Raw genomic sequence first — 26,850 nt, forward strand, 5'->3', positions numbered from 1 at the left:
TTTGTTGCAAGCGCTCAACAGCAGTAAGGAAATAAAAGCAACACACACATTCCGTATTCATTTCTATACAAAGCATCAAAAACGAATGTGTTTATTCCTATGTTAGTAATGTTGCTCACTGAAAGAACTGATTCTGGTTGTAAGTGAATACGACATGACCTGTGCATCGAACCACATCCGGGGCCCATCTCCCGGTACGCAGGACTTTCCTGCCCGATTGTAAAATCCATCAATGAAAGCGAAGGTACGGTTCGAGGTTATGTTGAGCCAAGGAATGAAACTAAGACGAGAAGGCATCAAACCAATAAGTATGGACATCGAAAAGACTCGGATATATAGTACGCACGCACAAATTCGTAGTTTTATTGAAACATATAATATATAAGCTGCTTTTCACTGAGGTTGTTGTGATTCATGCATTTTCGTTTGGATATATTTTTCGAACTTGGCTTTGGCTCGCTTCAGTCTACCGGTACGCCGGCGGAAGGTGTCAAATGGGGTGGAGTCTATCTCCCAAACGCATAGATTACGCTTACCCGTTACGAATACGGTGCGTTCAGCTAGTCTAATGAAGGAGATTTGCTCTTCCTTGCAGTCATTCAATGTGCGGACGAATACTTTGTCGGTCATACTGCCTAACACCTGACCGAACATACCTTTCAGGCGTCCAGCCTTTACGACAACCTTCGCGTCGGGAAGAATATCGACGTTGGGGTTCATTGGCGCCTTGGGCATTATTTTACACGACGTGATCTTGACAATTTTTATGGAACCGTTGGGTAGCAAGAGACGCGTGTGGTTTTCATAACTCTTGCCCACCAGTACGCCGCACCAACGTCGTCGAAAGCGAACAAACATGCCAATTTTGTAGTTTTCCGGTGTTAAATTCTCCATTTTCCCTGTTAAAAACGCAAAAGGGATGTGTTAATGCGATAGAACATAAGTTTTTCTTTCCGTATAATACCTACAATAAAGAAAAATGACCCGATGGCTCCTGTATCAGATTTGCGGTACGCACTTAGTTGCTTCGTGTTGTACAAATGCTTTCCCTGATCTTCGAATCTGTCAACAGTTATTTTGACAGATGCTTTTATGTGCACGAGTTGCGCTCTCGGCTTCAACTGTTATTGTTACATAATGGCTACAAATGCAGCCAAGGCCTTCTGACTGCTGAACATTTTGCTTTGTTCTTGCCTCCCAGGATGTTGCCCACCCCTGTTGCCAAAATGGCCTTGCTTACCACTAATTATGAATTTTGCAATATAAATTGTGCTTAAGTTGGCAGAGATTGTAATTAGGGATAACAAAATCGCTGTTACATAGGCTACACCGATCGGTGTTACAGAAGTTACATTGGGAAAACAACACATGTAATATCGGAGGATGTCTAGGCTATGTTGTAGGATATTTATATAGCCTATAGGGAAGGCTGTATAGTAACAATTCCGGTGACACAGCTCCATCGCTTTTTGCATCGATGAAGCTGTGTCATCGGCCTTAAGCGAAGCAACTAAAAGCGCAAAGTGCAAGAGTGGGTACTGCAAATCTGATACAGGAGCCATCGAGTCATTTTTCTTTATTGTAGGTATTTTATTTATTTATTTATTTATAATTGATTATTACGGTCCAGTGCCGTATTGTCAACACCGCTTGTGTTGAGTAAATTTTATAATCATCTTGATAAGGCATTTCCTCCTTATTCTTTGCCTTATCCCGGGCATACTCGGTTATATTGTAGGTATTATACGGAAAGAAAAACTTATGTTCTATCGCATTAACACATCCCTTTTGCGTTTTAACAGGGAAAATGGAGTCGTGTAAAATAATCCCCAAGGCGCCAATGAACCCAAACGAAGATTATCGGTGCAGTGCAGCGAAGGTATTCAATTTCTTACAAGTTGTAGATTTCTTTATTTTCAGTTTGGTTCCGAGTTTCTTTGGCACACGTTTCTCCCTTCACTTTGGATTTTAGTATTTTGTTGCTGTATTAATTTCTATCCTTGTGTCTCACTTTAAGTAATAATCAAATAATTTCAACTTAAGCTACTGTAAAATACTGCATGTTTATACAATGGTAGATTTTTTTGCTGTAGGAGTATTACCGTTACATCACACTAACAAGTCCACTAACATCTAGCACTTCGTGTTGTGTTTGGTTTCCTTTGCTTTTAGGTCACTACTGAAGAGCTGTAGTTCCTGTGTTGGGCAGAAAAAAGCACAATATTGCACTACCTGAAAGTTGGAGTAGACAGCGTATGAAAAGTTGCAATTAGTACACGAATGAGCAGGGGATCAGTTCAAAGTAAGCTACTAAGTAAGTAAGGTGGTTGGGGTTGTCCCTGCTTACCGAAGAGCATTATCGAAAACAGCACTATAGGGACGAAGCAGTTTAAATCGACGAGAAAGCCGAACAGAAGGTTTCCCAGCAACGCTCCACAGCGACCAAAGGTGAGCGAAAATGCAGCTGCCATTACTCTGCAAGTTGAAATGATTTCAGTGTTCGTACTTTCATCGTTTTATCGTACGGCTCGTGTACTATGGCTTTTACGACTACTAAGGATTAGCGATGAGAGTTATATACCCTTTTTTTACGGTTTGACTAGGAGTCACCCCTAGTCGCTTACGGATGGCTCTCCGACCCACCTCATCACTACTGGCGACCGTACTCTCGCACTTACCGTAAATTGGTTGGAAATAGATCCACCATTACGCAGTAAACGGTGCTGATCCCCATAGAGGTAAGTGCTTCGAAAATGCAGGAAAGAATGAGATTTTCCGTTGAGTTGCCAACGTACGCGAGCCCAACAGTAACGAGACCGGCCACCGTCAGACTGAATACTGGAAGTTTGGAAGAATGTATGAGCCCATGGGATTTGGTGTCGATTTGATGACCCTATGCTAATGCTTGCGCTACTCACTGAGGAAAAATTTGGCTCCAAGTCGCGGAACGCACAACGGTAACCATAGGCTGGTCGGTATGCAGGCAATACCCAGCAAAAGGGTATGCCAGTACACTTTCGTGTCAATGGGCGTACCGCAAAAGTCGTCCACGTGCGTATCGTTCACGTTCTCAAGCACGATGGACGACACGTCACACACCGATACGGTTGCGTTAGGGTAACGCTTCTCATACTCCTCGAACCGCCCGAACAGCTCCGGAAACCAGATCATCAGCGTGTAGTAGCTGGTGGTGATGCCGAACTGGATCACGCAGGCAAGTGCCGTGTTGCGCCGAAACTCGACACTGCACAGCGCTTTCGTTTGTTCCCAAATTTCCGGCAGCAGGATCTTCATGTGCTTCGGATCGTGTATGTTGAACGTGCGTATTGAGCGATTGTGCGTTTCCATGATCGTGTTGCTACGGTCTGACTCCTTCAGTCGGCCAATCTGTGGGAAAACAATGTGGAATATGCGCAACACACGGTTAACAGAGTTAGTAATTTTTGGTTTCTTTTTGATTTTGCAGGCAGGCGTAGAAACCTACCGGACATTCGTTGCGATCATAACCGGTGTTGATGTGATAAATGTCCTTCAGTATCTCTAATGCAAGGGCCGGCTCACCACATTCGATCAGGAACTTAGGGCTTTCGGGAAAGTACAGCAACCATATTCCTAATAGGAGGCTAGACGCAAAAAAAACAAAACATGGTGGCTGTAAGTTACTAACGCGCGAGACCGATGCTTCTTACCTTGGAATGGCACAGAGTGCTACGAACACGTTCCAGCTGCCGAACATTATACTCCCATCGGGTGTTCCGAAATGTAACGGTAACGGTATGACTATCCAAGCAATACACGGCAGCACAACAATGCCCAGCGTCCAGAACAGCTCCATCCAGCAGAGGATTTTTTCACGATATGCGGTAGGCTGAAACTCGCCCAGGTAAGGAAAGCAAATGCCCATTGCACCGGTAATGCTGTGCAAGTAACGTGTAAGAAAACAGTACCATACATGGGCATGGGGGTAGGTTCCCTTGATCGCGCTATCTGGCAACACTTACGCAAATCCGTTGATGAACCGAAGAAACATAAAGATGGGAAAAATTTGCGCAGCGGTAGATAACAATCCAACGGTACCGTCCAGCAGTAGCGCCGCAATCAACACGATCCGTCGACCCTTGGTATCTGCAAGGCAACCCCAGAAGTAAGAACCTACCACCATACCTGCAGAAGGCGATCAACGTAACACCAATATCAATAGAGTATATACGCGCGTGTTAGGCATCTGCATCCTCGCACACTTACCAAGCATTGGGGCCGCCGTTAGCCATCCTTTATCTTCGGAAGTCATACGAAAGTCGCAGGTAGCGGACGGCAACACGAAAGACATTACCGTAATGCCGATTGCCGTGTTGGCGTATATTAATCCGCATAGTGCTAGCAGCCGGTAGTGAAACCAGCCGAACCCGGTAAGCGTTAGCGCTTGCTCGTAATCAATTTCAAAGCTACTGGTAATGGCGGACATTGTCGAGAGAGCGAGAGAGTCCTCTACATTATCAGCTATACTTTGCGGGCTGGGTGGAACAAAAAACGAAACACAGGACGACGCGCTACTTTTTGCTACCAGGTCCCAGATACTTTCTGCACCAAGTACACACACCTTTACGAGGCAGGACACCAAGATGTATCGGATATACATATCGTAATTTTAACAGTCGGGATAAAAAAATATAGCCGGATGATTAGAACAATTAACATAGGCATAGACGATAAGGAGATAAGATGCAATGATGTCCTGCAATGAATTTCTCTCCAACGGCTTACCAAAGGAATTTGTGGTTGATCCTTTGGACCAGTGTTTACATGTACAACATTTTGTGAAAAACATAACTATTCTAACCCAGTTGTCCTAATCGAATGCCTAAAGAATCTCAATCGAAGGTCGGATCAAATCGGACCCAATCGTTTCCAATCGTTCCTATCGCAATGGAATCCCAACGGATCGATCCCCAACGGAATCCGTATCGGATCAAATCCCAATGGAAAAACCGAATTGGATCGGATCCTAATTGAATACCAATCGGATTAAATCCTTCAAATTGGATAATGTAGCCTACTTTAGTTGTTGATGTGGCTTATGAATGGATGGTTCTCATGGAGAGGAGCTATTTTCACAGCACGGATCTCTGTCAGAACAGATCCAAATAGTAAGTGCCAATTCAAACGGTACCATGTGGTCAATCGACCACGTGGTTAACGAGGCCTAAAATGTATTTCGCTAACAAATATTCTTCATCTTGTGCCATATGAATATTGTCGATAGGGAAAATTACAATTCTTCGCCCAGAGGCTCTTTTTTTCATAATAGTTAACAATTGGCTACAATGGAGCTACATGCGACGACACGGTCAAATGTCCAAATCTCTTTACCAGAAAACTCGATCCAGCACAGCATTCCTCAACCCACGGCACTATAACTGATCTCTCCGACAAAGGGAAAGGATATCGTAATCAACAGTCCAAGTTATGGGATTCATTATCATTATCAGTAGTACATTCAACATAATTGCAACTTATAATTGATTCGATTCGAGATCCGGACGTAATTCTACAAGGACTACAAGTTTCAGACAACACAACGTTTCGCTTCAAGCAGACGGGCTTTTGACAGGCCAATCCCAAAGAAAAAGGCGATTACGTACGATTGTGCCGAAAGGTTATGTAAAGCTAGCTGCATTCGCCAGGATCATTGCACTTTTGGTGGGATGTATGTATGTGTGGGTGTGTGTAAGGTTGCACTCGTTCACACAGTACGGTTTTTTCACCTTTTAGGAATACGCTCAGTCGTTTGATTGTGGATACTAATTTGATCGAAGGTTTCTGGCTTGGGTAAGCTTTCCACGTTCACTTTCGCTTAATGTTGTGCTGCATCACCACCATGCTCAATGCCTTTACCGCGGGTTCTATCATCCGATGGGGCCCACCTTTGGAGCTATCGGTACACGAGCTCAAGGACACACACACACACAACTGTACGGCCACGCTTTCACACCCACCACGTCCTGTAGCGTTCGTGGTGCCACCAGGACAATATTTCCGGAGGACGTATCAATCTAAAATCAGTCGTAATCAGGCCACGCGGGAGCCTCTACTGGTATATCCCTGTAACAGTCACTGCCGTGCACGGCGGTTCGCTCGAGTGTGGCTGTCTCAATCCAATTCTCTATCTTTGTGCCCCTCTATACCGGGTCCACTCGTACGCAACCGCCTAACCGCCCGAAAGCACTATCCAACCGGGACACGGGTTGGTGGAAATAGGCCACAGACAACTGTCTCTGTCAGGCGGCAGAGGAGGCAGAGCGCATGAAGATGTACCACCGGGACACGCTCGGTCAGGCTAACGGCTATAACCCTTCTGGGGTACCCAAGAATAGGTACAGGGCGAAAGCAGTTTATGAGCCAATGCGCACTTGACACTATCAAAGTTTTGAAATAATGAGCTGTAAAAATAAATGCTTTCCCACACTGCAACTGCAGGAATAGTAGGTGGGAAGGCGGGAGCACGCGGTGTGAAGCTTGACGCGCCGCGGTGCAAAACCCAAAAAAGACAAGATCAATGGCGACCAAAACCTCCGTTGCAGATCGCCGAGTGTGGTGTGTGCTAACTTTCGCAGTAAAGCTAGGCGTGCCAAACAGCAGGAACTCTGGTAACACACCAGAGCTCTCTCTCTCTCTCTCCCTCCCTTGTTGGTCTATAAGAGAAAGCGTTTGGCAAGCTAGGGACACACTAGCTGGTGGAATAGTGAATTAAACCCAACACAATGAGAACAGGCATCAGGGAGCTGCTGCGACTACTATTCCTCTGTGACGGGTGTGGCCAACATATTCGCGTCAGAGGCGTCGCATCAAATCCGATCAAGATCACGATCATCCGTTGCTACTTCCACTCGGACTCGGTGACTCTACCTCGTTGTCTGCCGCTGCCGACTTTCTTCGGTGTCTCTGTGTTTCCTTCCTTATCCTCAGCATTAATGGCATCCGGGGCTTCTTGTTGGCGAGAGCTCTGGTGGACGAGATGGACGCCCACAGGGGTTGAACTTTGCCAGTCAGTGTGATTTGTGTTGCCGTGCACAAGTGCAAGTGCAAGTGTTTTTCTACCCCCGCCACGAACCTGACCGCCACGCCACGTACTGAACTGCCTACCAACCACCCTGGGGACGGTATTGTTTTGATATTATTAGAACAGCGGGTTTTGTTGCTTTCGGCTTGCAAACGGTTGTTACAAACGCTTGCTGCCTAATTATTTACAAATTTATGTCTTTTTGCTGATGTTGCTGTAGTTTACTCTCTGCTAGTGGAATAAGGGAGATGAGTGCGCATCGTAAAAGTGTCCCATTTGTAAGTAATAGTGATTGTCCAATTGAGCACAATGTTATCTGATGTTACTTGTTAATGTGCCTGTATGTGTGTATGTACAAAACTATAGTGTTTTTTTGTATTGGAACTCGTGAATAGTTGGCGTGGTCCGGTGGCCTAGAAGATAGCGATCTCTCGATATACAGGATCAACAATCTTCCTGCGAATTGAATCCACGGAGTCAGAAATGACAGGAGATCTCTCATAGTTGTAGTGCCAAATAAAAACAGGACTCTTTGTTCAAACTTCCTCACTATCAGGTGACAGAACCCCGAGAAGTTCTCGAGTTCGCCGACGGTCTAGCGCCGTCGTCTGCCAATCCAATATCCGGAACATTCTGCTGTACGTATCAACGTCATCGCTCGCTTTCAGCCTGGACCGCCTAAGTCTCCTCTGTGTATCTCATAACATGACCAGTTTACCGGAGTCTGACGCGAGATTGATTCTCGTTGCATAACATCCGTATATACAGGTCTATGTCTAGAAATCCTTCTAACATTCTTACCATCAGGAACGTGCATCAGTTTGAGACAGATTCCATGATTCAGAGGCGTTTGTGAGTACTGGGGACTATAAATTCTATAAAGTCCTCATGCTTACAGCTGGTCGGATTTTTGGTGCTGACGTTTGGTCCCAGATAGACAAAATATTTGGACAACTTCAAAGATGCCGTACATTATCCTTTTTTCATCTTCTTATTGGATTTAACGACCCAAAAGGTCACGCCGATCATCTAATGTCTTTCTACGCTTGCTGATACCACGTAGTTAGGATACTCAGTGGTGAATTGGTGGTAGAGGCGACAACGACACAGATCTTCACTCGGTAGGACCGGGGTTCAACTCCCATCAGGGCCGTTCCCCCGTGGTGTGGACTTGACTATCCAACTAAGTGGTACCAGCAAGTCTAATAAGCCATTCAATGGCTTCTTGGTCACAGTAGGCCGTTATGCAAAGAAAAGATGAATACCAGACTCGAACCAAGTATGCAAGTTAGCTGTCGAAAAACAGGTTAGAAAAAAGGTTAGAAACGAAATTATGCATATAAATACATGTAGACGGGTGTCCTATGAATAAGCTGAAATAAAGTCCCTAATAGATAAAATTAAGTAAAATAAAATCTTCACAAAGCTAAGAGAGCACTGAAGCCTGCAATTTTATTGGACGCACTTGTACATTAGGGCTATTATAGTAGAAATATTTTAAACACAGAACGTGATGAACTCTAGAGGCCACACGGGAAAGTATATCGGAAAGTCACGTCTCAGCGCAAATTATTCAAACCGCCTTGCGCAACCTTTATCGAACGATGAACGAGAGAGTACGATGATGTTCGTGAAGATCAGAGTCAGATGACGGATACGGAACGAACGGAGTTAGACAAGCAATGGTTACGTGAGGGATGTATATTCTTAAGAACGATTTTACTACAATTTCAAACAGCTCATTACCCGTATCTGAATGTGTACGTATTTGCTTACCGTGGTTCAAGTACAAGGGTGCATCCAGTCGGAGTATGACTGTGTACACCCGGCTACAAGACCTATAGTTGCAGATCGTTAAAACCCTTCTCACTATTAATGGTAATGGTAAACAAAAGCCTGTAGTATCAGCATTGCGGCGGCTGGAGTGATACGTGTGTTGACTCTGGAATGTAGAGGGAAAAGAGTGGTTGTATTAAAACGGTTCGCTTGTGTCCGGAATTGTTTCATATGCCCCTTACAGTAAGGTTCTCTTACCTCTGTTGGGAACCTTCCGCTCTCCAGATGCTTTAAGCTGTTTCCACCTATTCCCATTTTTTTGTGGCATTAGAAGGCAAGACAAGCCCTGGGGGGACACCTTGGTAAAACTAAGCTGCACAAACAACATTTGCTACTCCGCTACACATCCTAGTTGCAAAAAAAAAAAGCGCAACCTAAAAGCCGTTCCGTCCGGCGGCACGATGCGTGTGACATGTTCGCATTCCGCTCATTCGCTGGCAAGCCGCCGAACCGAACGGAAGCGCTTGCGGATTTTGACCTTGCGAACAGTGTGGGCGCGCGCGCGTGTGTTTGTGTGTGGGGTAGGGCGGGTGGTTTGTGTGTTTTGCATTCTTAGTGCAACGTGAATAGATCACTGTTTACTATGTACCCTTTAGATCAGTGCATCTAGATAAGACGGCGAAGGATTGGAAAGCAACAACGTGCACACAAACGAACCTAAGCGGGGGAAGTTCAATATCTCACTAGGAGTACGGTGTAGATGCGCGAGAGAGACATGTGGCTTCTTCCATACGCGTCTTCCTCTACCGTCGGGATGATCCGCATGCTACAGTTTCTCGCAGTGGTAGCGGTAATCGATGCCACGATGCCTCCAGAATTTTCGACCTCACTATCAATTACAGACCTACCGTTGCCACCAGCATCATCGCCACCATTCCAGACCTTCCTGACGGTGAACCGGTGTGAGGAGTATACCGTGCAGCACCTAAACTTTGTGGAACGGTCGAAGATCCCGATCGATTGTCGTTGCCCTCCCGGATACGTAGCTGTACCTGTGTACGGGCAGACTAACCGAACATTGTGCGTTGGTATCCGGGCGGCACATCCCTGGCAAGATGGATGTGTCCCATCCGGAACCGCTACCGACTTTTACGATTTAGATCCGACCGAGCTTGGCGTAGTGCGGGAAGTTTTAATCCGCAATAATGTGTCCGAATGTTGGATCTCTGCCCGGCGATTGCTCAAGTACGGAGAGCTGGTGAGCCGACTGCCTGGAACGCGATGGAACGCACCTGTTGAGCTATCGCAACCATACAGCGTTCCACTGGGTGAGGCCTACTACAGCAAGGATCATGACTGTGCGATGCTGCGCATCGATCACCATACCACACAACTGTCCTACCAGCATTGCTCGACTATCCTACCGCAGCTTTGTTTGTACCGCGAAGCCAATCTGCTCCAGCTACACTGTGATGCGGACGAGTACACGACACGATATGCGAGCTATCAGCGGTATTGTTTTAGCATTCGGAAGAGCAATTGGGACACTGTTGGTATGCTAAAACTGCAAGCACAGTTTAGGATGGTGATGAATGTGAACGGCATCTTTTCGATCGATAGCAATCGAAAGGGACAACTGTTGGTGGAGATGTACGATGCATCGAAGGATTGTAGCGCGAGCTCGAACGTGATCTACGCTGATCAGCAGGAGAGTACACATCATGCACACAAGCGCGATCTGGAAGAGTCGAACGATTCTGAAGCGATTCTTCACAAAAACCTGATACCGATCGTATCTGCCAATCCGAAAAACTACGCCTGTATCGCCCAGCAGCGGTTGCAGATAGAGGGCGACAGTTTAGTCACTACCGATGGTACCGGTCCCAGTATGTATCTGTACTTCGATAAGGCGCGCCATAAGCTCTTCCTTACCGTGTACGGCGATCGTTGGTTTTGGCGGGAAAACGGCTCCAGCGCTGGGTTCGTATGCTTCACCAACACCAACGACGAACAGCTGCACCGTCCAAAGGTAACGAAATTGCGTGCGTCCCGCGTCAAATGGGGTGAACCCGCACGGAACGGTTGGTCCGATGCGAACCGGACGATGTACGAGGTGAAGCTGAAAGAGTACGGCCCACCAAGACCGTACTGGTGTGAGGCACATTTGGTGCCGGACTTTACCCTCATCAGGACAAACACCGTGCTGGCCCAACGGAAAGCGAACTGTAGGCGGTACTTTTCCGCTACGATCGAGTTGCTGCTGAATAGGTCCAGTATCCGTAGTCCGGAAGCGTTACGACTCAAGGATTACGATCGCCGCGTTGGAGAGTACATTAAAACCCGACGGAAACGGCTACCCGAGCTAAAGCACATCTTCGAAGCAATTAGACAGATTGACGTCAAGCGGGTGGAAGACTATTGGACTTCGGCTAATATTGAGTGGTACACGGTGCGGTTACTGCTGCACATTGTCACCAAATGTGGAAAGAAGTGGGACAAACCGGAACTGTTGGAGCACGATGAAAGCAACGAAATCGGTAAGACGTCGTTTATTGGGTTTTTGTTTTTGCGCGAAATTCTGTTTCTGTGGATACACCTACGACTTGCACAGACGTGGATGACATATGGGGCGGGAGAGGCTACAATATCCTGCTTCGAAACATTCCTACAAGTTGACATGAGCATCTACGTTATCTCGAAGTCAAGAATTGTATTTAAAAAAAACAACAATAACACAAAACCATCTGGGGAGCCACCCTCAAGGGTTTTGCCATGTTTCAACACCCACCCTAGAGCTATGTGAAGGGTTCACTACATTTGCAAAGAATTGGATTTCTTTTCTTTCTCCTGGCACTCCCTCGATCTTACGCTCTCCTGCGTTTTCTGCAAACATTGCTACAACATACAACTACTACCGCCTTGATACTACCGGGTATCAACCGAGAAACTTTTGATCCGCAACACCGTTGCTGGCGAGAAAATTGTCCAACCACTTCTCTATAACTGGCAAGTTTTCGTCGCTCCATTTCGTTTCCTCCTTAATGTTCTTCAGCGACTTTTCGATTATGTGTTCCGCCGTACCGAACTCACCTTGGTGCTGCACGTACAGCTGCGATACCATATCGTAGCCTTCCTGCGTGGTAAACAGTCCAGTGGCAGAGTTGATCATATTGTCCCACAGTGATTCTCGGTTTTTGAATCTGAAACGCAATAGAAGCGGGTTTAATTTATTGTGCCGCGTGGTTTGTCTAATGCTGTCTGCCCTACCGTAGTTTGATTGCATCCCAGTTATTCTTGAGGAAGTTGAAGAGCGTCGTGTAGCCACTCGAGCCACCGGAAAGCATCTTGAAGATGAGACTGATATCGTTGTCGGTAAAGTTGCCATTATCCTCCAGCACCATGATGTTGAGCAGGCGATCGATTTTGAACGGTTGGCTTGGGCAGCCGGCAAGCGTTTTCAGCAGGTAAGTGCGTTCACTCTTGACGCGCGACTCGGGGAAATTGATCACTCGTTGCAGTCCAAACTCCCACTCTTCACGCGTACCCCACTTGAACACTGGACAGATGTATTGATTCGCAACACTGCAATAAGCGAACAATACGCATCGAAGTTAGTAAATTTGCTCTCCGACAGCTGGGGACGTATACTGACGGATTGCCTGCGTCTGGGTCCGGGCTATCCATCCACTTGTTGAACGCGCGTTGCGCCTCCTCGATGCACGGTTTGTAACCGGCACGGCAGAGGAAATTTTTCGCCAGCGAACGCAGGTTTGCCTTCCACATCTCTTCGTTTTCCTGCTGATTGCTCACCAACTCTTCGTACAATGGTGTCAGTAGGGTGCGAACGTACATTTCGAATTTTTTGTGCACTGCCGACATATCAATATGGCGACCGATGTGATCGATCAGCGTAAATACGGGATTCCACACCAAATGGTTACGTTCGTACTTCATGAAGAGCGTCATGTTGAAGGCGGTACCGAAGCTAAGCTCGCCCGCATACGCAAGGTTCCATGCGTCGTGAAGCAGCTTTGCACTTCAAGTTTGGAAGAAAGGCAACAGATGACATTAGAGAAGTCAATCACGAATCTTAATACTCCTAGAAGCATATACAGAATGCAACGTACATGCAACAATACAGCATGCAAAGATAGTCCATGCACCCTACAGTGATTCTCGCTATTCGTACCGCGTGTAGACGGGAATCGTGGTTCGGCTCTCTTCCTTCTGCAAGAAGGTAGCTAGCAGATTCCAGTTGCGCTCGTCATAATTCACCGGGAACGGTCCTACCTCCTCCGGATTGACAATAATAAACTCATCCGATCCGGGCAATTCCTCCAGTGTGATCTCCCGCACCTGTTTCATCCATTTTACCGCACTCATGTTACCGAAATTCAATCGATCCTGCGTTACAACAACGAGCGGAATCCACCAGAGCATTTTATCCTTATCCAGCACATCGTGGGGACGCTCGCGTAGGTACAACTTTTGGGTGACGGTAGCAGAACGGTTACCGTACGACCGTATCACGTTCACCATCGGGATGCGATCCTTGGTGATCCACGAGTTGACGACATCGTTTACGGTCGCCGACTCGCACAGTCGCTGATCGAGATGGGCCTGTTTGGTGAGCGCTTCCCACACGTCATCGCCGTAGAATGTTTTGTACTCGCGATGCTGGATAAACTTTTGCATCCCGCGGCGGAAGGTATCCTCGCCGAGGGTGTAGTTGAGCATACGCAACACCAGCTCGGTTTTGCTGCAGGTCGTCTCGTGCTTTTGGCCCGTAATGCGCGAATGAGGGTAGCGTTTGCTAAACTCGTAGTAGATAGAGTACAGTATGGTCATCGGATATTTACCCTCGAACTCATCGCCACCATCAATCTTAATCGCTGTGTCGGCAGAAAGGAATCCTGCGATAGCCTTGTTCACATGCGCATCGCTCCACCAATGCTGTTTGGAAAAATGGGAACGAGGTGTGTTAAAGAGGCTTTTTATGTCTTCTGCAAATCTTTATCGTTCCCATTTACCGGAGTGATCCATGAACCAAGCCATTGATAGACGAGTTCCTGGGCAAGATTGTAGTAGCCTCTCATCAGTTCACTTTCCCTAAAAGAAAGATGGCAATAATTATCAAAAAGAAAATAATAGCATTTCGGTCACAATCACCTACTTGAACACAATCAAACCCCAATTATCGGCCGGCTTCACGTAGGAGAATCCAGGCAGTGCCACCACGTCCAATTTTTCCAGCGGCAGCTCCACGCCCCAATAATCTTGCAACTTTTTCAGCGCAAGTTTCACCCGCTGCTCTACATCGGCAACATTTTTTTGGAAGTCACGTCGGGCCCAAATACGAATCGCAGGCTTTTTGCGCTCGTCATCCTTTTCATCGGACATCGATGGCACTTGTTGGAGGTCGGATATGAGAAATCCAAACGTAAACGTCGACATCGGCGGTGTACGCTTGAACACATCGATCACGTGCTTGGAATCGCTCGATGTAAGCTCTTCCGTGCGCTCCAGCTCAGTGTTGAATAGTACGTGATGAGTTGCCGGACGTACAATGCTTACATTGAACGGTACCTTGTACGCGGGCTCGTCAAAGCAAGGAAACACACGACGTGCATGGTGTGGCCGGAAGTACGTGCTGATGTACGAGTGCTCTTCCGCCTCGATTACACCCTCGGTATCCGTATCGGTGCCGGCAGCGTTCGCCTGTTGTTTGTACTTCCCCTCGAAGATACCTTCCACATTCTCCCAAATGTTGCCGTTAAACTTGAGGCGTAGCTCGTACGATACACCAACCGTCAGCGAGTCGTGGAAATAAATTTCTAACAAGGGTTTTTTCGGAACACGTCCCACGCGCCGTATCGGAATCTTGCTGTCATCAGCCATCTTCACTACCTCCAGATCTAGCTCATCTACCGTAAGATCGTGGTGAGCATGGAGTGTGATTTGATTGGTAGACTTGGCGCACATCATCGTAATATTGACGCGCCCTGCAAAGGTAGACTTTTCTAGCACCGGGTGCAGGAAGAGACTGTACCCGGACGGGACGAGATCGGCGGGAAGCTTCGTATCGGAAATGAGTGGATTCGTAAAGGACAAATCGATGCTTCTACGTATCCGATACTCCTTCCAGGTGTATCCGTACGGCAGCAGCATTAGCGATAGTATCACTATCAGCAGGGAAAGCGGATGCCGTCCCATCTTGTGGATTCTGTTGTGCTTCGCACCTTTTCTTTTTGTTGTTGTTCGGTGTACGAACCCCAAAACGATAACTGTAAAAAGAGATGAAGCTGGATTAGAATGTATTGAGCTGCAACTTCAACATCTCTCGTTTATCTCGTTTCAGAACTTCCTTCGAAATATTTGGACTACTATCAAACGCATAAAAGCTTAACTACTGCACTCGAGTCGCTGAACGGTGAGAGATTTCGATTCCTTGGGAGTAATAGCACAGAGTACTGTCTACCTGTCAGTCTTAAGCTGCAGCCAGGGAAAAACGTGTGGTGGCCCGCACGATTAGGTGAAACAGTTGCACCAAGAAATCTCTGCCTAATAGAACACAGTGGGCTACCGATAACTAGACGCTGCCTAGGAGACTATTTGTACGGATGTGCCTGGGACTGGGATCCGGGCAGTGATCTGTGCTCCAATCAAAACCATCCAACAACAAACCTCCTGTACAGATACAGTGTTAGTCAGCTGAATCAAAGTGTGCTGGGTGATGTTCTCAACAGCGCGGTAGATGTACTAGCCATCCCGGAGAACGTCATACCTGCCGATCTTTTCTACATCTCCAAAACGCTCGAAAACATTCCCACGCTACTGGTTGGCCCGAACGGGTCGACTGCTGAGGCACGGGATGAACAACCCGGTAGGCAATACTTCTGCAACATTAGCAATATCTTGAATCGGGTGATGTATTTAAACGAAACGACCGTTGTACTGTCACAGAGGGCGTTGAATACTACCAACATTTTGTTGGACGCTACCGAAACGATCGTGAATGAACTGGCGCTGGCGAACGATACGCTGGTGTTGATGCAGGAGGGTGGTCAGTACGATTGTCAGGATCAGTTAGAGCATCAGGTTCGACGAAACGATGGCACGGTACTGTTTCGTACCGCAAGGTTGATTGTGTTGATAGCAGATCCTACTGTGGCAAACGTGACTGGATTGGCTTTGTTTCGTAACCGAACATCATCTCGTCCGGAGTCGGACGATGCTTCGGATGTTGTGGAAGATCCCGGTCAAGAAGATTTTGGTGATTACAGCCTGCGGTGAGTTTTCCCGCTTACCTCTTTCCCCACACCCCTTATTCTTCATATTTGCTGTTCTTGATCATTTATGTACTAGGTACTTGTACATGAATCAATCCATAGAGTCACTGCTAGCGGAAGAGGACCTCGAAATAGGGTCCTTCATTCCGCAGTACGTGCTCGAAAGTTTGGATGAGCTTAATGCAGCATTTACAACGCCGGATGAAGAGGAAGATCCCGAAACTGTTGATGCTACCACACTACCGACAAGTGAGACTGCCGAGGACCCACTGTCAGCTCCGAAATTGCTGCGCATTATCATCACCATCTACTACAACGATCACGCATTTCGGGAAACGAGAAACGGTACCATAGCACGCCCCAACTCGAAGATCATCAGCGTCAGTCTGCCCGGGTACGGATCACGAATGCCGGACGAAATCCCAATCTACACCCGTGCACAAACCCGCGAACTTCCCGGACGTTGCGGGTACTGGTCGTTCGAGACGGACAATACGACCGAGTTCGGGCACTGGTCGTACGATGAGTGCCGTTTACTAAACGTTTCCGGCCCGCTAGCAGTGTGTGGTTGCTTTCATCTGACATCGTTTTCGCGGCTAACGAAAGACATACAGATGGTGGAAACGGTAGGCGTTTCGCAGAAGTTTATTGCGGACAAGGGTACGCTAGCGTTGGACATCATAACAGCGATCGGTTGCTCGATGTCACTGCTCGGTGTGGTGGGAATATTTGCCACCGCTATACTCTTCCCCAGTTGGCGAGCGAAGGCGAGCAGCAAAATTCTACTCCAACTGTCGTGCGCGATTGCTGTCGAGATGATAATTATTTTTCTCGAAGGGCCAGACATTGATCAGAACCGCATTAGTCAGATTGAATGTGCACTGCTCGGTGCCATCTTTCACTACATCATTCTTGTGACGTTTATGTGGATGCTAATAACCGCCTATCTGCAGTTTATGCGGTACGTTAAAGTGCTCGGTCGGTTACGGCCGGCTCACTTCATTCTAAAGGCGACGGTTTGTTGCTGGGGCGGACCACTGCTAGTGGTTACGTTGTTCCTCAGCCTGGACTACACGCTGTACCTGAAGCGGGACAACCTGTCGGACATCTGTTACCCGCACGGGACGGCACTCTGGTACGGGTTGTTGCTGCCGATCGGCTTGATTATCTTTGTAAATCTCATCAGCTTTGTGATAGTGCTGTACCACATCTTTACCATCCCGAACAACCTGACGAAGACGGCTGACCATGCGATGACGCTGGCCCAGCTACGATTGTCCGTGTTTTTGTTCTTTTTGCTCGGATTGCCGTGGATATTCGGTATGCTCACGACCGGGACGGAGGACAAGCTGTTCGCCTACCTGTTCTGTCTAACCGCACCGGTACAGGGGTTCGTGCTGTTTATCTACTTTGTAGTAATGGATCCCACAGCCCGTCGGTTCTGGTGCCGCAAGTTGCAGCGCGTTCCGTGCTTTCCACGCACCGCTAAACAGATGGATGGTGAACAGACGACATCACCAAACACATCGTTCAATACGTATCTTTGAGATGGCGATACTTCTGTGGCACTCAAACCGCATTCAAACAGGCGTGTGTTTGTTGGGCCCCAATTTTGATAGTTGTGTTGTACGCGATACGAGCTACGCCTCATTCTGCTTCATACCTTCGTTATAATTTAGTAAATCACTGCACAGTATACCATATTTATTTAAAAGAACATTCCTTATCTTAATCCGTTACCCCCTGGACAACTACTTCCGACACTCAGCAAAGTCACCAAGATATGGAGAGTCTTACCTTTCCTGTTTGCTACAGCTGTCAGTCACCGCCCACAACTTGTCGGTGACAGATTGGCATCAAACACACTTTAACCAAGCAAACCAAACAAAACAAAACAAAAAATCCCAAAAAAAACTATCTGTACTCCGTCACACAGGACACTGCTCTGCTCTAGTGCAATGGGTGCGTCCTCCCGTCTTAAGATCAACCAAGAGACTAAAAGTCGCCATAGGTCACGCACAAGCTGCTAGCTTGGCTGGTGGATGCCTCGGGATGCCGCTCGGCCGCGAGCCAAACCGATCCATCAGCGCATTAGCTAGTAGAGCAGCGGAGAGCAAGATCCGCATTTGCCTATTAACGTGCTTAGGGGAGGCGCAAAAGTAAAATACCATTATCCAATCAAGCCACAAAACAGCCAACCACTTGAAGGATTCCGAAATGGATTGCTCGCATTATTCAATTTACCGGGCGCTGTTGTAGGCATAGGCCGTGTGGCGTTGTGCGTCTTTGGTTTGGCACTGGTATCCACCACCTTCCACCCCCCCCCCCCCTCCCCCCGGCCCTCCTTGCAAGACACATCATTCGCGGTGACTTCTCGGCACTCGGAAGAAGTGTGTTGATGTGTTCATTAACTTGTATACGGCACGACCCCGGAATCCCGTGAGCCCTAAGGTGTAGGTTTTGCAGGCCCTTGCGTCAAACCTCGGTGCTCTTTCCCCGTTTTTTCTTGGGATTGATTTGTCCTGTTGAAGGAATTTACTCGCAAACAAACGCATTTAGACGACGGATCAGTTGGAACGGATGTGTACGCAAGCGACAAAACGAACGTTTTGTTACATTGAACCGCCTGGATGTTGGATAAAATCGATCATGAGTAAGTGATTTAACTGATAAAAAAAAACACATCTCTTCATAGTGTCACACCGACTAATGGATTGATTAGACACACTGACCCTGAGACAAGTGGGAGCGAGTGCAACATACTGCAACAGACTAACCAAATACAGTACCAACTTGTCACCATTTTCGGTTTTTTGTTGTTGTTCCTTCACTATTTCCATTAGTAGAGCAAACAAAAATCTAAATAAACTGTCTGTCGTTGACGCATAGTCATATAGCAATGTTGTATAGGGGGAGAAAACCTCCAATTAGTAGTCAAGCTGCTACACGGGTCAATAAATTAGTGAACAGGCAGCAGGTGCGTGACAACAGCATGGCACGAGCATCCTCCCTATGCATTCGTTGATTCAATATTTATCGCTAACAAACAAACATGTGCAAATGAGGTGTGAATGTTGAGTGATTAATTCGAGACGGAATGCCAATTCGTTCCTTTATTTGGTTAGCTGCGAGAAGGAGTCGAATGTGGGGAGGGAGTGAGAACGAGAGGGGACGTGTAGTTTGATATTATTTATATGAATGTGTAAATAGTTGTACGAAATTAACGGCATTTTTAACGCGCTGATCCTAAAATAATAACATTTCCAATAATGGTGCACGCAGCACAACGGAACGGCAAGTTGGCAATTCCGTGTTGCAATTCTTACTCTTAACATTATCCAGGATTTTAATAAACAGATCCTTAACGAACTCCTCACTGCTGTATCTTTGGATTTCCGATTGTTCTGGGCTCCGTAATATTGAGATTGAGATAATAAACAAGGTAAATAACACTCGTCTAGCTCAAGGGCAATATCTATTATTCAACAGTAATGTTGGGGGCGGCTTGGTGGTGTAAGCGACAGCGGCACCGGTCTTCAAACAGCAGGACCCGGGTTCTCAAATCCCAACCCCGGACCGTGCCAAACTTACTACAATGATTAAAAGAGTGGTAACTTAATATATTCCGCGTTGCAATTCTTCGAGACATCGAGACAGAGGAACATCAAACAAATTATTGTTGAAGCACTACAATATTCACGAATCTCTACAATCTGGTCTTCTTACTAAAACATTCGATCTTATTGATGTTGGACATTGTAAATCGTTGGGAAAATATCTTACGGATTCGGTAGAGGTTTCATTTTTGCCCTTTCCTACGGATGTCGGTCCCACTCTCGAGCAATGCTTCCCCGCTCAGTCGCGGAGAATGAGGAGAAATCGTTGCCGGTTAACTGAGGTCCGCGGGTTTATATATATTTGGGAGAAGAGGGAGGCGGTAGGATTTTAGTCCTGGTCTGTCAATTCGTCTGATCCAAGTAGAGCTGACGACGTACAAAGGAACTGCGCGAGAGTTCGGGATCGGTCCAGCACCGGTTTCCGTTTTGTTCCCGAGAGCAACAGATTTAGGTGAGCGAAAGGAACCAATGACGCAAAGTAATTTTAAAACCAAATTAGTAATTGTAACAACATGTATGACGTATGTGCGATACAGATATGGACCAGTTGAAACCTCGCCTAATGCAAACTCGTGCCTTACTGACCGATACTATTTAGCTGGACTATGAACAATGAAGTATTGCAATGCGCGTAACACGACGATGGTTAGTAAAGATCACCTTATAGAGTCCCCTAACATCCAAGCACTTTTTAATGCAAAATTCTCTGCAAAGCTGGATCTAAATACTAAATAACACCCGCCTCAGGCTCACCCGAACACCAGAGAAAATTTTACAGCAAAATGCGGGAGTTATAAACATGAAAAAACCAATTCTGTAGAAATAATGGTTAGCAAACGCTTTAGTTTCTATGTAGATCACTAGTGGAACACTCTGCGTACCTATTCCATAATGCCCGTGTTTCGTGTTTTTAAAGCATATGATTTCATTTCATTCAGCCTTCAGCTCGTTAGAGCAACAACAACAAATATCTAAGCTAACGTGCTTATTGCAGGAAATAATATACAATCGGAATCGATCACATCTCCAATCCCATGTGGGACACACCCCATTTAGATGAGGTGTGCTATAAAGCTTCATCCGGTGTAGGTTTTTTTTTGTATAACAGTAGGGAGGCAGAATAAATTTTCTATTCACCATTATTAACCTCGTAGATGAGGTGCATGCAACCGATATCATATTAAATTAAAAGAAGAAAAAAAAACTATGGAGGTGAGACCCCACATTGTGTTAAGAAAAAAATTGCTGAAGTTGCTGTGTCCATCTTTGATCCATCTTTTATAGCACGACATCTTCATCTTGTGCTATAAGTGGGTCAATGTAAAATTTGCCGCTTTGTGAGAGCTTTAATAGCTCTAGGTTGTTAAATTCCTCCAACGCATAAGACATTGGATAACACAAACTGAAGACGACAGGCGAAGATGTACTACTTGTATGAACCAATCCCCAAACATCAATAGGTGCTGAAGATGTCAAAATTCAACTACTGATAAAGTGTAGAACGAACGGATCCAGTCTCTCTCGGCCGCGCAGACTACATGGTGTGACGTTGCGTGCCGGCCTCGGATCTTCCACGCGAAACCATCCCGCCCAAACCACAAACTGCCACTCTCCATCTCACTCGATCCGAGATCAACAGATTTGGCGACGCATATACTTTAGGGTCTGTCGCACAAGTGTAATGATATTTGCATTGTGATAAGCCACTGCAGCTCTCGCTTTTATAATGCCCCAATCCATTCCCCGTCGGGAGGGAGGTGTGGAGGAGGAGAAGGAGGAGCAAGAACAATACTTCATTGTAGCGCTTCTGCTCTGCAACACCTGCCCCGCGCATTCCGGTGGCGAGGCGCGCGCCCAGAGCAAAGGTGGTGGTCATCTGAGCCGTTACGAAGAGTACGACACACAGCAACGGGCAACCCAAACCCCCAGCGCGCAGCCAACAAGCACGAGCAAGCGGGAACGGCAATACCATTGAACGCCGATGGCAAAACACACACACGAAATGAAGCGAAACGAAGCGTGGCAAGCGGGTTGGATTGTCATCTATCTAGAATGAAGTGATCTCGGCCCGGTGGCTAGTCGCTGTGTGTCGACTGTTCCGGTATACTGCTGCTACCTCGTGTGCTAGCGCGCACACGCTTTAGGTTTTGGAGTTTAGTAACGGTTTGGGACGTCGTTGCGACAGCGCACTTGTGCCCCCGGAAGACCCAGACGGATTCTTACGCATTGCAGGTGAGTTTTGAGGAGTTTGCGGTTGGAGGTCCTACGCGGAGATAATAATCAGTGTAAACAAAGGATGGCGCAGTTAGGGGCAAAGATGGAGCATCGTTATCTACCCGGGAATTGATTAGAATTGAAGTAAGGCGTTCCTGCAAGTTGACGAGAGTCATAATTAGGAGGTTAGCAAGTGATCTTGAAAGCATGCGATATCCATTCTGGAGAACAATATTAAGCTCCACTGCTAAGGCCTCTCTTAAGATCTTGTAAAACGGGTTAGAGCAAAACTGCAGACTCCGTCTTCACCCCATAACGCCCTCATCCCAAACCGATATCACGTGTTAATTTTTTATACATTCATTTTCCCATTTTTTTATCTCTCTCTCTCTTTTCTCTATCTCCATCTCTGCAGTTTTGTACTGCTAGCCATTCCAGCCACCACACGATCAACGTTATAAAGCTCTCTATCGACGAATTCCGGTTGTGTGTCGTTTGCTCGAGTCTCAACAGTTTCTGTGCGGGGCCCAAATACTTGGGCAAAGCAGAAATAGAATAACTGCCATGAACCTTAACGAGTGGGATCGCAAGAAGATCTTCCGCCATGCCACCCATCAACCCCCGGCTACGCAACACCTGTACAGCCCGTACGGTCAACCGCACCATCATCATCAACATCATCAGGGCGACGCGTCCGAGTATGCATTCACCGCTGGATCACCGGTCGAAGACGGTAACATCGAGTATGAGCGCAAAGGGGGCTGTTTCGTGTCGATCTGCCGCGGCATCAGCATTGCCGTGCTCATATTCGTGTTTATCTTCTTCATGGCGTTTACGATATTTTTCAGCACAAAGTATGCATACGAGGTAGGGTATCTGTCGTGGGTGGGATGTTGTTTTCAAAAAATTAGCTGCCTTCGTTTTTTTTATCTACCATTGACAGCACAAACCGAATCTGACGCTGGAAGATTTTCTCAATCACCGGGCGTATTTAATCGACAAGCGGGCCCGAATTCCAAAGCACGTCATACCGAAACATTACCGTCTCTTTATACATCCAGTGTTTAACGAAACGGATCATCCGTTCAGCTACACCGGTATCGTGTGGGTGACGGTGACTTCGAAAAAGCCCAACAATAAGCGCATCGAGCTGAACGTGAAGAATCTCAAGATACGGCTGGAGAACGTAACCGTGCTGAAGAGTATCCGGCTTACGAACAACGACTTTGACGAGGACCTCGATTGGGATCTGAGCGAGGAAGATTTGTACTCGCTGCCGCGGTTGAATCGGCGTCGAAAGCGACGCCAAGCAGAGGAAGAAGATGCACCGGTTCCGGTTACGCTGTTACCTACCGGGGGGCGTCCTGCACCAGCGGACTCACCTGACGAGTACGAAGGAGAGGAGAGGGACGATGAAATGGAGCGGCCGAACCAGAACGATACGGCAACCGATGAGCCGGTGCCGAATACTAGCAGCAGTGTGGAGAATGCTACAATCATCGATAAATCCAAATTTTACCATCATCCAGTGTTTCCAGCAGATGATTTTGTCACCATAAAAATACTGGACATCGAGTTCGACGAGTCAAACGAAAAGATGATCATTTTCCTCGGCACGGAGATGAAGAAAGACATCTACTACATTGTAAAGGTGAACTTTTTCGGCAACATGACCAACGATAAGGGACTGTACTATACGCATTACGAAGATGATGCACCCACGCACAGGTAGGTACGGTTAGCGAGGGCTGCAGGATAGTGATGGGAGCTACGGAACGTAACGACGGCACCGAATTCACGGCTCTATCTAAGCTTTATCTTAGTTCAAGCCGTTCGGAATCGTGGATTCGAAGCCGTGGGTTCGGAGTCTTGAGTTCGGAACCGACTCTGGAAGCAGTTCCACTTATATCCGGAACCGATTTTTCCCATCGCTACTGCAGAACTTGGGGAATAGACGTGCGTAGCGTGATGTTAATATGATGTACCATACATACAGACACTTTGCAGCAACCGTACTGGAACCGAACAATGCGCGCCGACTTTACCCCTGCATGGACGATCACAACTTTCGTTCACCGTTTGAGCTGAACATTGCACGCAAGAGCAACATGAACACCGCCTCTAGCATGAACCTGGAAATGTCCGAACCGATGGAGACGGGTGACATTGTGGTGGATACGTACAATACGACCGATATGGTGCGGGCATCTGAGATTGGGTTCGTCGTAACGGACATGGTACCGGAGCGGTACCGCATCACAAGCCGCGTGAGTTTGCTAGCATTCACCCGGACACGGTACGACGAAAATATCAAGAACGCGACCAGCGTGTTTTCGCGCGTGCTGCAAATTTACGAACAGTATCTGGGCGTACCGTTTCCTTACGAGGTGATCCGGTACGTAACGATACCGAACATTGACCATACGACGTACGAGATAAAGGAGGGTATGGTGCTGTCGAGCGAGAAACGATTGATAAAGACGTTCGACTACTTTCCACCGCTGGACAAGAGCATCAGCAGAGAGGTGGCGAATGAGCTGGCGAAGCTGTTCATCCACAAGCTGGCGGACTACAAGAACAAGGAAACGTACTGGCTGCATGAATCGATACCGCTGTATCTAGAGGCACTCGCATTACGGAATGTACGTGATGGGAGTGGGTTTCTCATATTTTTGGCGGTCGTCTATATCTGGTTGTATTTTACCTTCCACAGATGACCACTACAAATTCGACGACCCTGGACGACTTCCTGTTGGAGGGCCGGTTGCGTTCGATGCGCGAGGAAATGAACACCAAAACGTCCGCCCTCAACATATTCACCAATCACTGGGAGGAGGATACCCATTTTGAGTTGGTGAAGTATAAAGGATTGAGTGTGTTGCGCATGATGAACTATACGCTCGGGCAGCGAACGTTCGATCACTTCATACGGGAGTACTTCCGGTACCGGATGGAGAGTGAATCGATCGATGTGATAGACATCCTAAACAATGATGGGGAGGGTGTCAGTCGAACGGACAGTGTATTCCATAGCTTCCTTTACAGCTGGAGCAGCCTTGAGAAGTATCCTATCATCAACATTAAGCGCAACAATGGGACGGGCTTTTTTGAACTTCGCCAGATAGCGCTACCGTTCGAGGAAGAACCGGCGGAACAGCTGTGGACCGTGCCGGTTACGTTTATAAACGACACCAACCAGCGGCTGTTTGTCGAGAAGGTACGCTGGCTGACGGATGGTGAAAACTTGCTAACGGTCAAATCGGACTGCAAGGCACCAAACAGCAGCACCTGGATCATTGTGAATCCGAGCGGTATAGGTAAAGTTGCTAATTGAAAATGGTGTGTGTAAGGTGTTAACCATCGTCCGTTCTGGCTCGTTGCAGGTTATTATCGAGTTAATTATGAACCGTCGCATTGGGTAAAGTTGGCCCACGTGCTAAATGGTAACTTCCACTATCTGCCGTACACCACGCTGGCGATCATAGTGGACGATGCGCTCAATTTAGCTCGGTTAGGTTTGCTGAACTACTCGATTGCGTTTAATGTGGTGTCGTTTTTGAAGCAAAATAACGAACATTATCAACCGTGGAAGCTTGCGCTTAGTAATCTGGAGTTTGTGTACCACGCTACGGAGGATCTACCCAGCTTCCGGCATGTTGAGGTAGGGAGGTGGCAGAGTGATGGCGATTTTTTTCAAATTTTATTCAGCTATCTACCCGATCCTGTGTTTCTTTTTAGCGATTCTTGGAGTATCTCATACTGGACAAATATGAGGAGATTCAGCAAAGTAACGACACGACGCATTACAATCCCTTGATCAAGGAACTTATCGTCCAGTGGGCCTGCAAGCTCGGTGTTACATCCTGCATCGAACAGCACAAAGCACTGTTTAAAGCGATCTTCTACAACCAAACAGTATCGCCGTTCGAGCAACGCGAAGAACGGCTCCTGCGCATACTCTGCACCACCATCAAGTACAGTGGGCTGTCGGAATGGAAAAGGGTCGAGCAGCAGTACCTCGAAACAACCGACATCAACTATCAGCGCATTCTGATCAAAAGTCTCGGCTGCACCAGAGAGATCAGCATGATCAAGCGTTACCTAGGTTTGCTGAAGCATCCACACTTCAGCATGTACAGCAAAGAAATTCTAACCTCCGTGAGCGAGAACAAAGTCGCACTAAAGTACACGCTAGACTTTCTCTTCAACGAGTGGATCGATGTGCGGCAGTATTTGACACTGTACGACATCTCCATCATGCTGCGCAGCATCTCGAACCTGAACGAGTTTAAGATGTACGAGCAAATCTTTTTCCGCTACTCGTACACGTTCCAGACGATGGATAAAGAAATTCTCAAACGTATGCGGGACATCATCATCAAGCTGATGGTGTGGCGGACCGAGATTGCGCCCGTGATCAAGTTCGAGCCGTTCGATTTTAGCAAGGATGTTGCAAACCGGGACGGGATGTACCTGTGAGCTGGGTTGGAGGGGATGGGGGGGGGGGGGGGATGCCCGCCCGCCTCCCTGAGTTTGTGTAAGTTTGGTTTGTTTTAGTTCGACGAGGAAGAGTCATTTGCTTATTAATAATTTGTGTTATTGTTTAGACTAAGAAACAAAACTGAGTAGGAAGGTATAACGTGTCTGCTAATAAAGTGTAGCAGTATAGAAATGAGCAGACAATCTTCTTCTCCTTCTTGGGTTAACGACCTACTAATTGAATGGCTTATGGGACTTGCTGTTGATACCACGTAGGTTGGATAGTCATTCCTCACACTACGGGGAAACGATCCCTGGATGGGACTTAAACCTCGGTTCTGTCATGTGAAGACCAGGGCCGTTGTCGCCTACACCACCGGGTCACGCTGAATAGAAATGTGCAGATAATGTAGAT

The 26,850-nt window shown here is 47.1% G+C and overlaps 4 protein-coding genes across 4 annotated transcripts; 2 read left to right on the forward strand and 2 right to left on the reverse strand.

Moving 5' to 3' along the window:
• Window positions 1–2,166: 2,166 nt before the first annotated feature.
• On the reverse strand, window positions 2,167–4,465 carry LOC126557204 (synaptic vesicle glycoprotein 2B-like). The gene is made up of 8 exons (XM_050212892.1): window positions 4,246–4,465; window positions 4,002–4,164; window positions 3,690–3,917; window positions 3,485–3,623; window positions 2,919–3,387; window positions 2,679–2,838; window positions 2,348–2,475; window positions 2,167–2,232 (listed from the first exon to the last, which is right to left on the reverse strand). Exons 1-8 carry the CDS (start codon window positions 4,463–4,465, stop codon window positions 2,177–2,179), a joined length of 1,563 nt encoding a protein of 520 aa, XP_050068849.1. The 3' UTR covers window positions 2,167–2,176.
• A 5,146-nt stretch (window positions 4,466–9,611) lies between these two features.
• LOC126562845 (uncharacterized) lies at window positions 9,612–17,695 on the forward strand. The gene is made up of 3 exons (XM_050219440.1): window positions 9,612–11,373; window positions 15,195–16,125; window positions 16,202–17,695. The coding sequence occupies exons 1-3, from the start codon at window positions 9,612–9,614 to the stop codon at window positions 17,670–17,672; spliced, it is 4,164 nt and encodes a 1,387-aa protein (XP_050075397.1). The 3' UTR covers window positions 17,673–17,695.
• LOC126567864 (aminopeptidase N) lies at window positions 11,772–15,049 on the reverse strand. Its single transcript, XM_050224191.1, has 6 exons — window positions 14,010–15,049; window positions 13,867–13,945; window positions 13,026–13,789; window positions 12,489–12,872; window positions 12,104–12,418; window positions 11,772–12,036 (listed from the first exon to the last, which is right to left on the reverse strand). The coding sequence occupies exons 1-6, from the start codon at window positions 15,047–15,049 to the stop codon at window positions 11,772–11,774; spliced, it is 2,847 nt and encodes a 948-aa protein (XP_050080148.1).
• A 4,805-nt stretch (window positions 17,696–22,500) lies between the features above and the next one.
• Window positions 22,501–26,435, forward strand: LOC126567569 (aminopeptidase N-like). Its single transcript, XM_050223789.1, has 6 exons — window positions 22,501–22,823; window positions 22,900–23,684; window positions 23,953–24,598; window positions 24,670–25,273; window positions 25,340–25,617; window positions 25,695–26,435. Exons 1-6 carry the CDS (start codon window positions 22,521–22,523, stop codon window positions 26,433–26,435), a joined length of 3,357 nt encoding a protein of 1,118 aa, XP_050079746.1. The 5' UTR covers window positions 22,501–22,520.
• The last annotated feature ends 415 nt before the right edge of the window (window positions 26,436–26,850 follow it).

The sequence above is a fragment of the Anopheles maculipalpis genome, chromosome X (genome assembly GCF_943734695.1).
Source record: "Anopheles maculipalpis chromosome X, idAnoMacuDA_375_x, whole genome shotgun sequence".
In the NCBI taxonomy this organism is placed as follows: domain Eukaryota; kingdom Metazoa; phylum Arthropoda; class Insecta; order Diptera; family Culicidae; genus Anopheles; species Anopheles maculipalpis.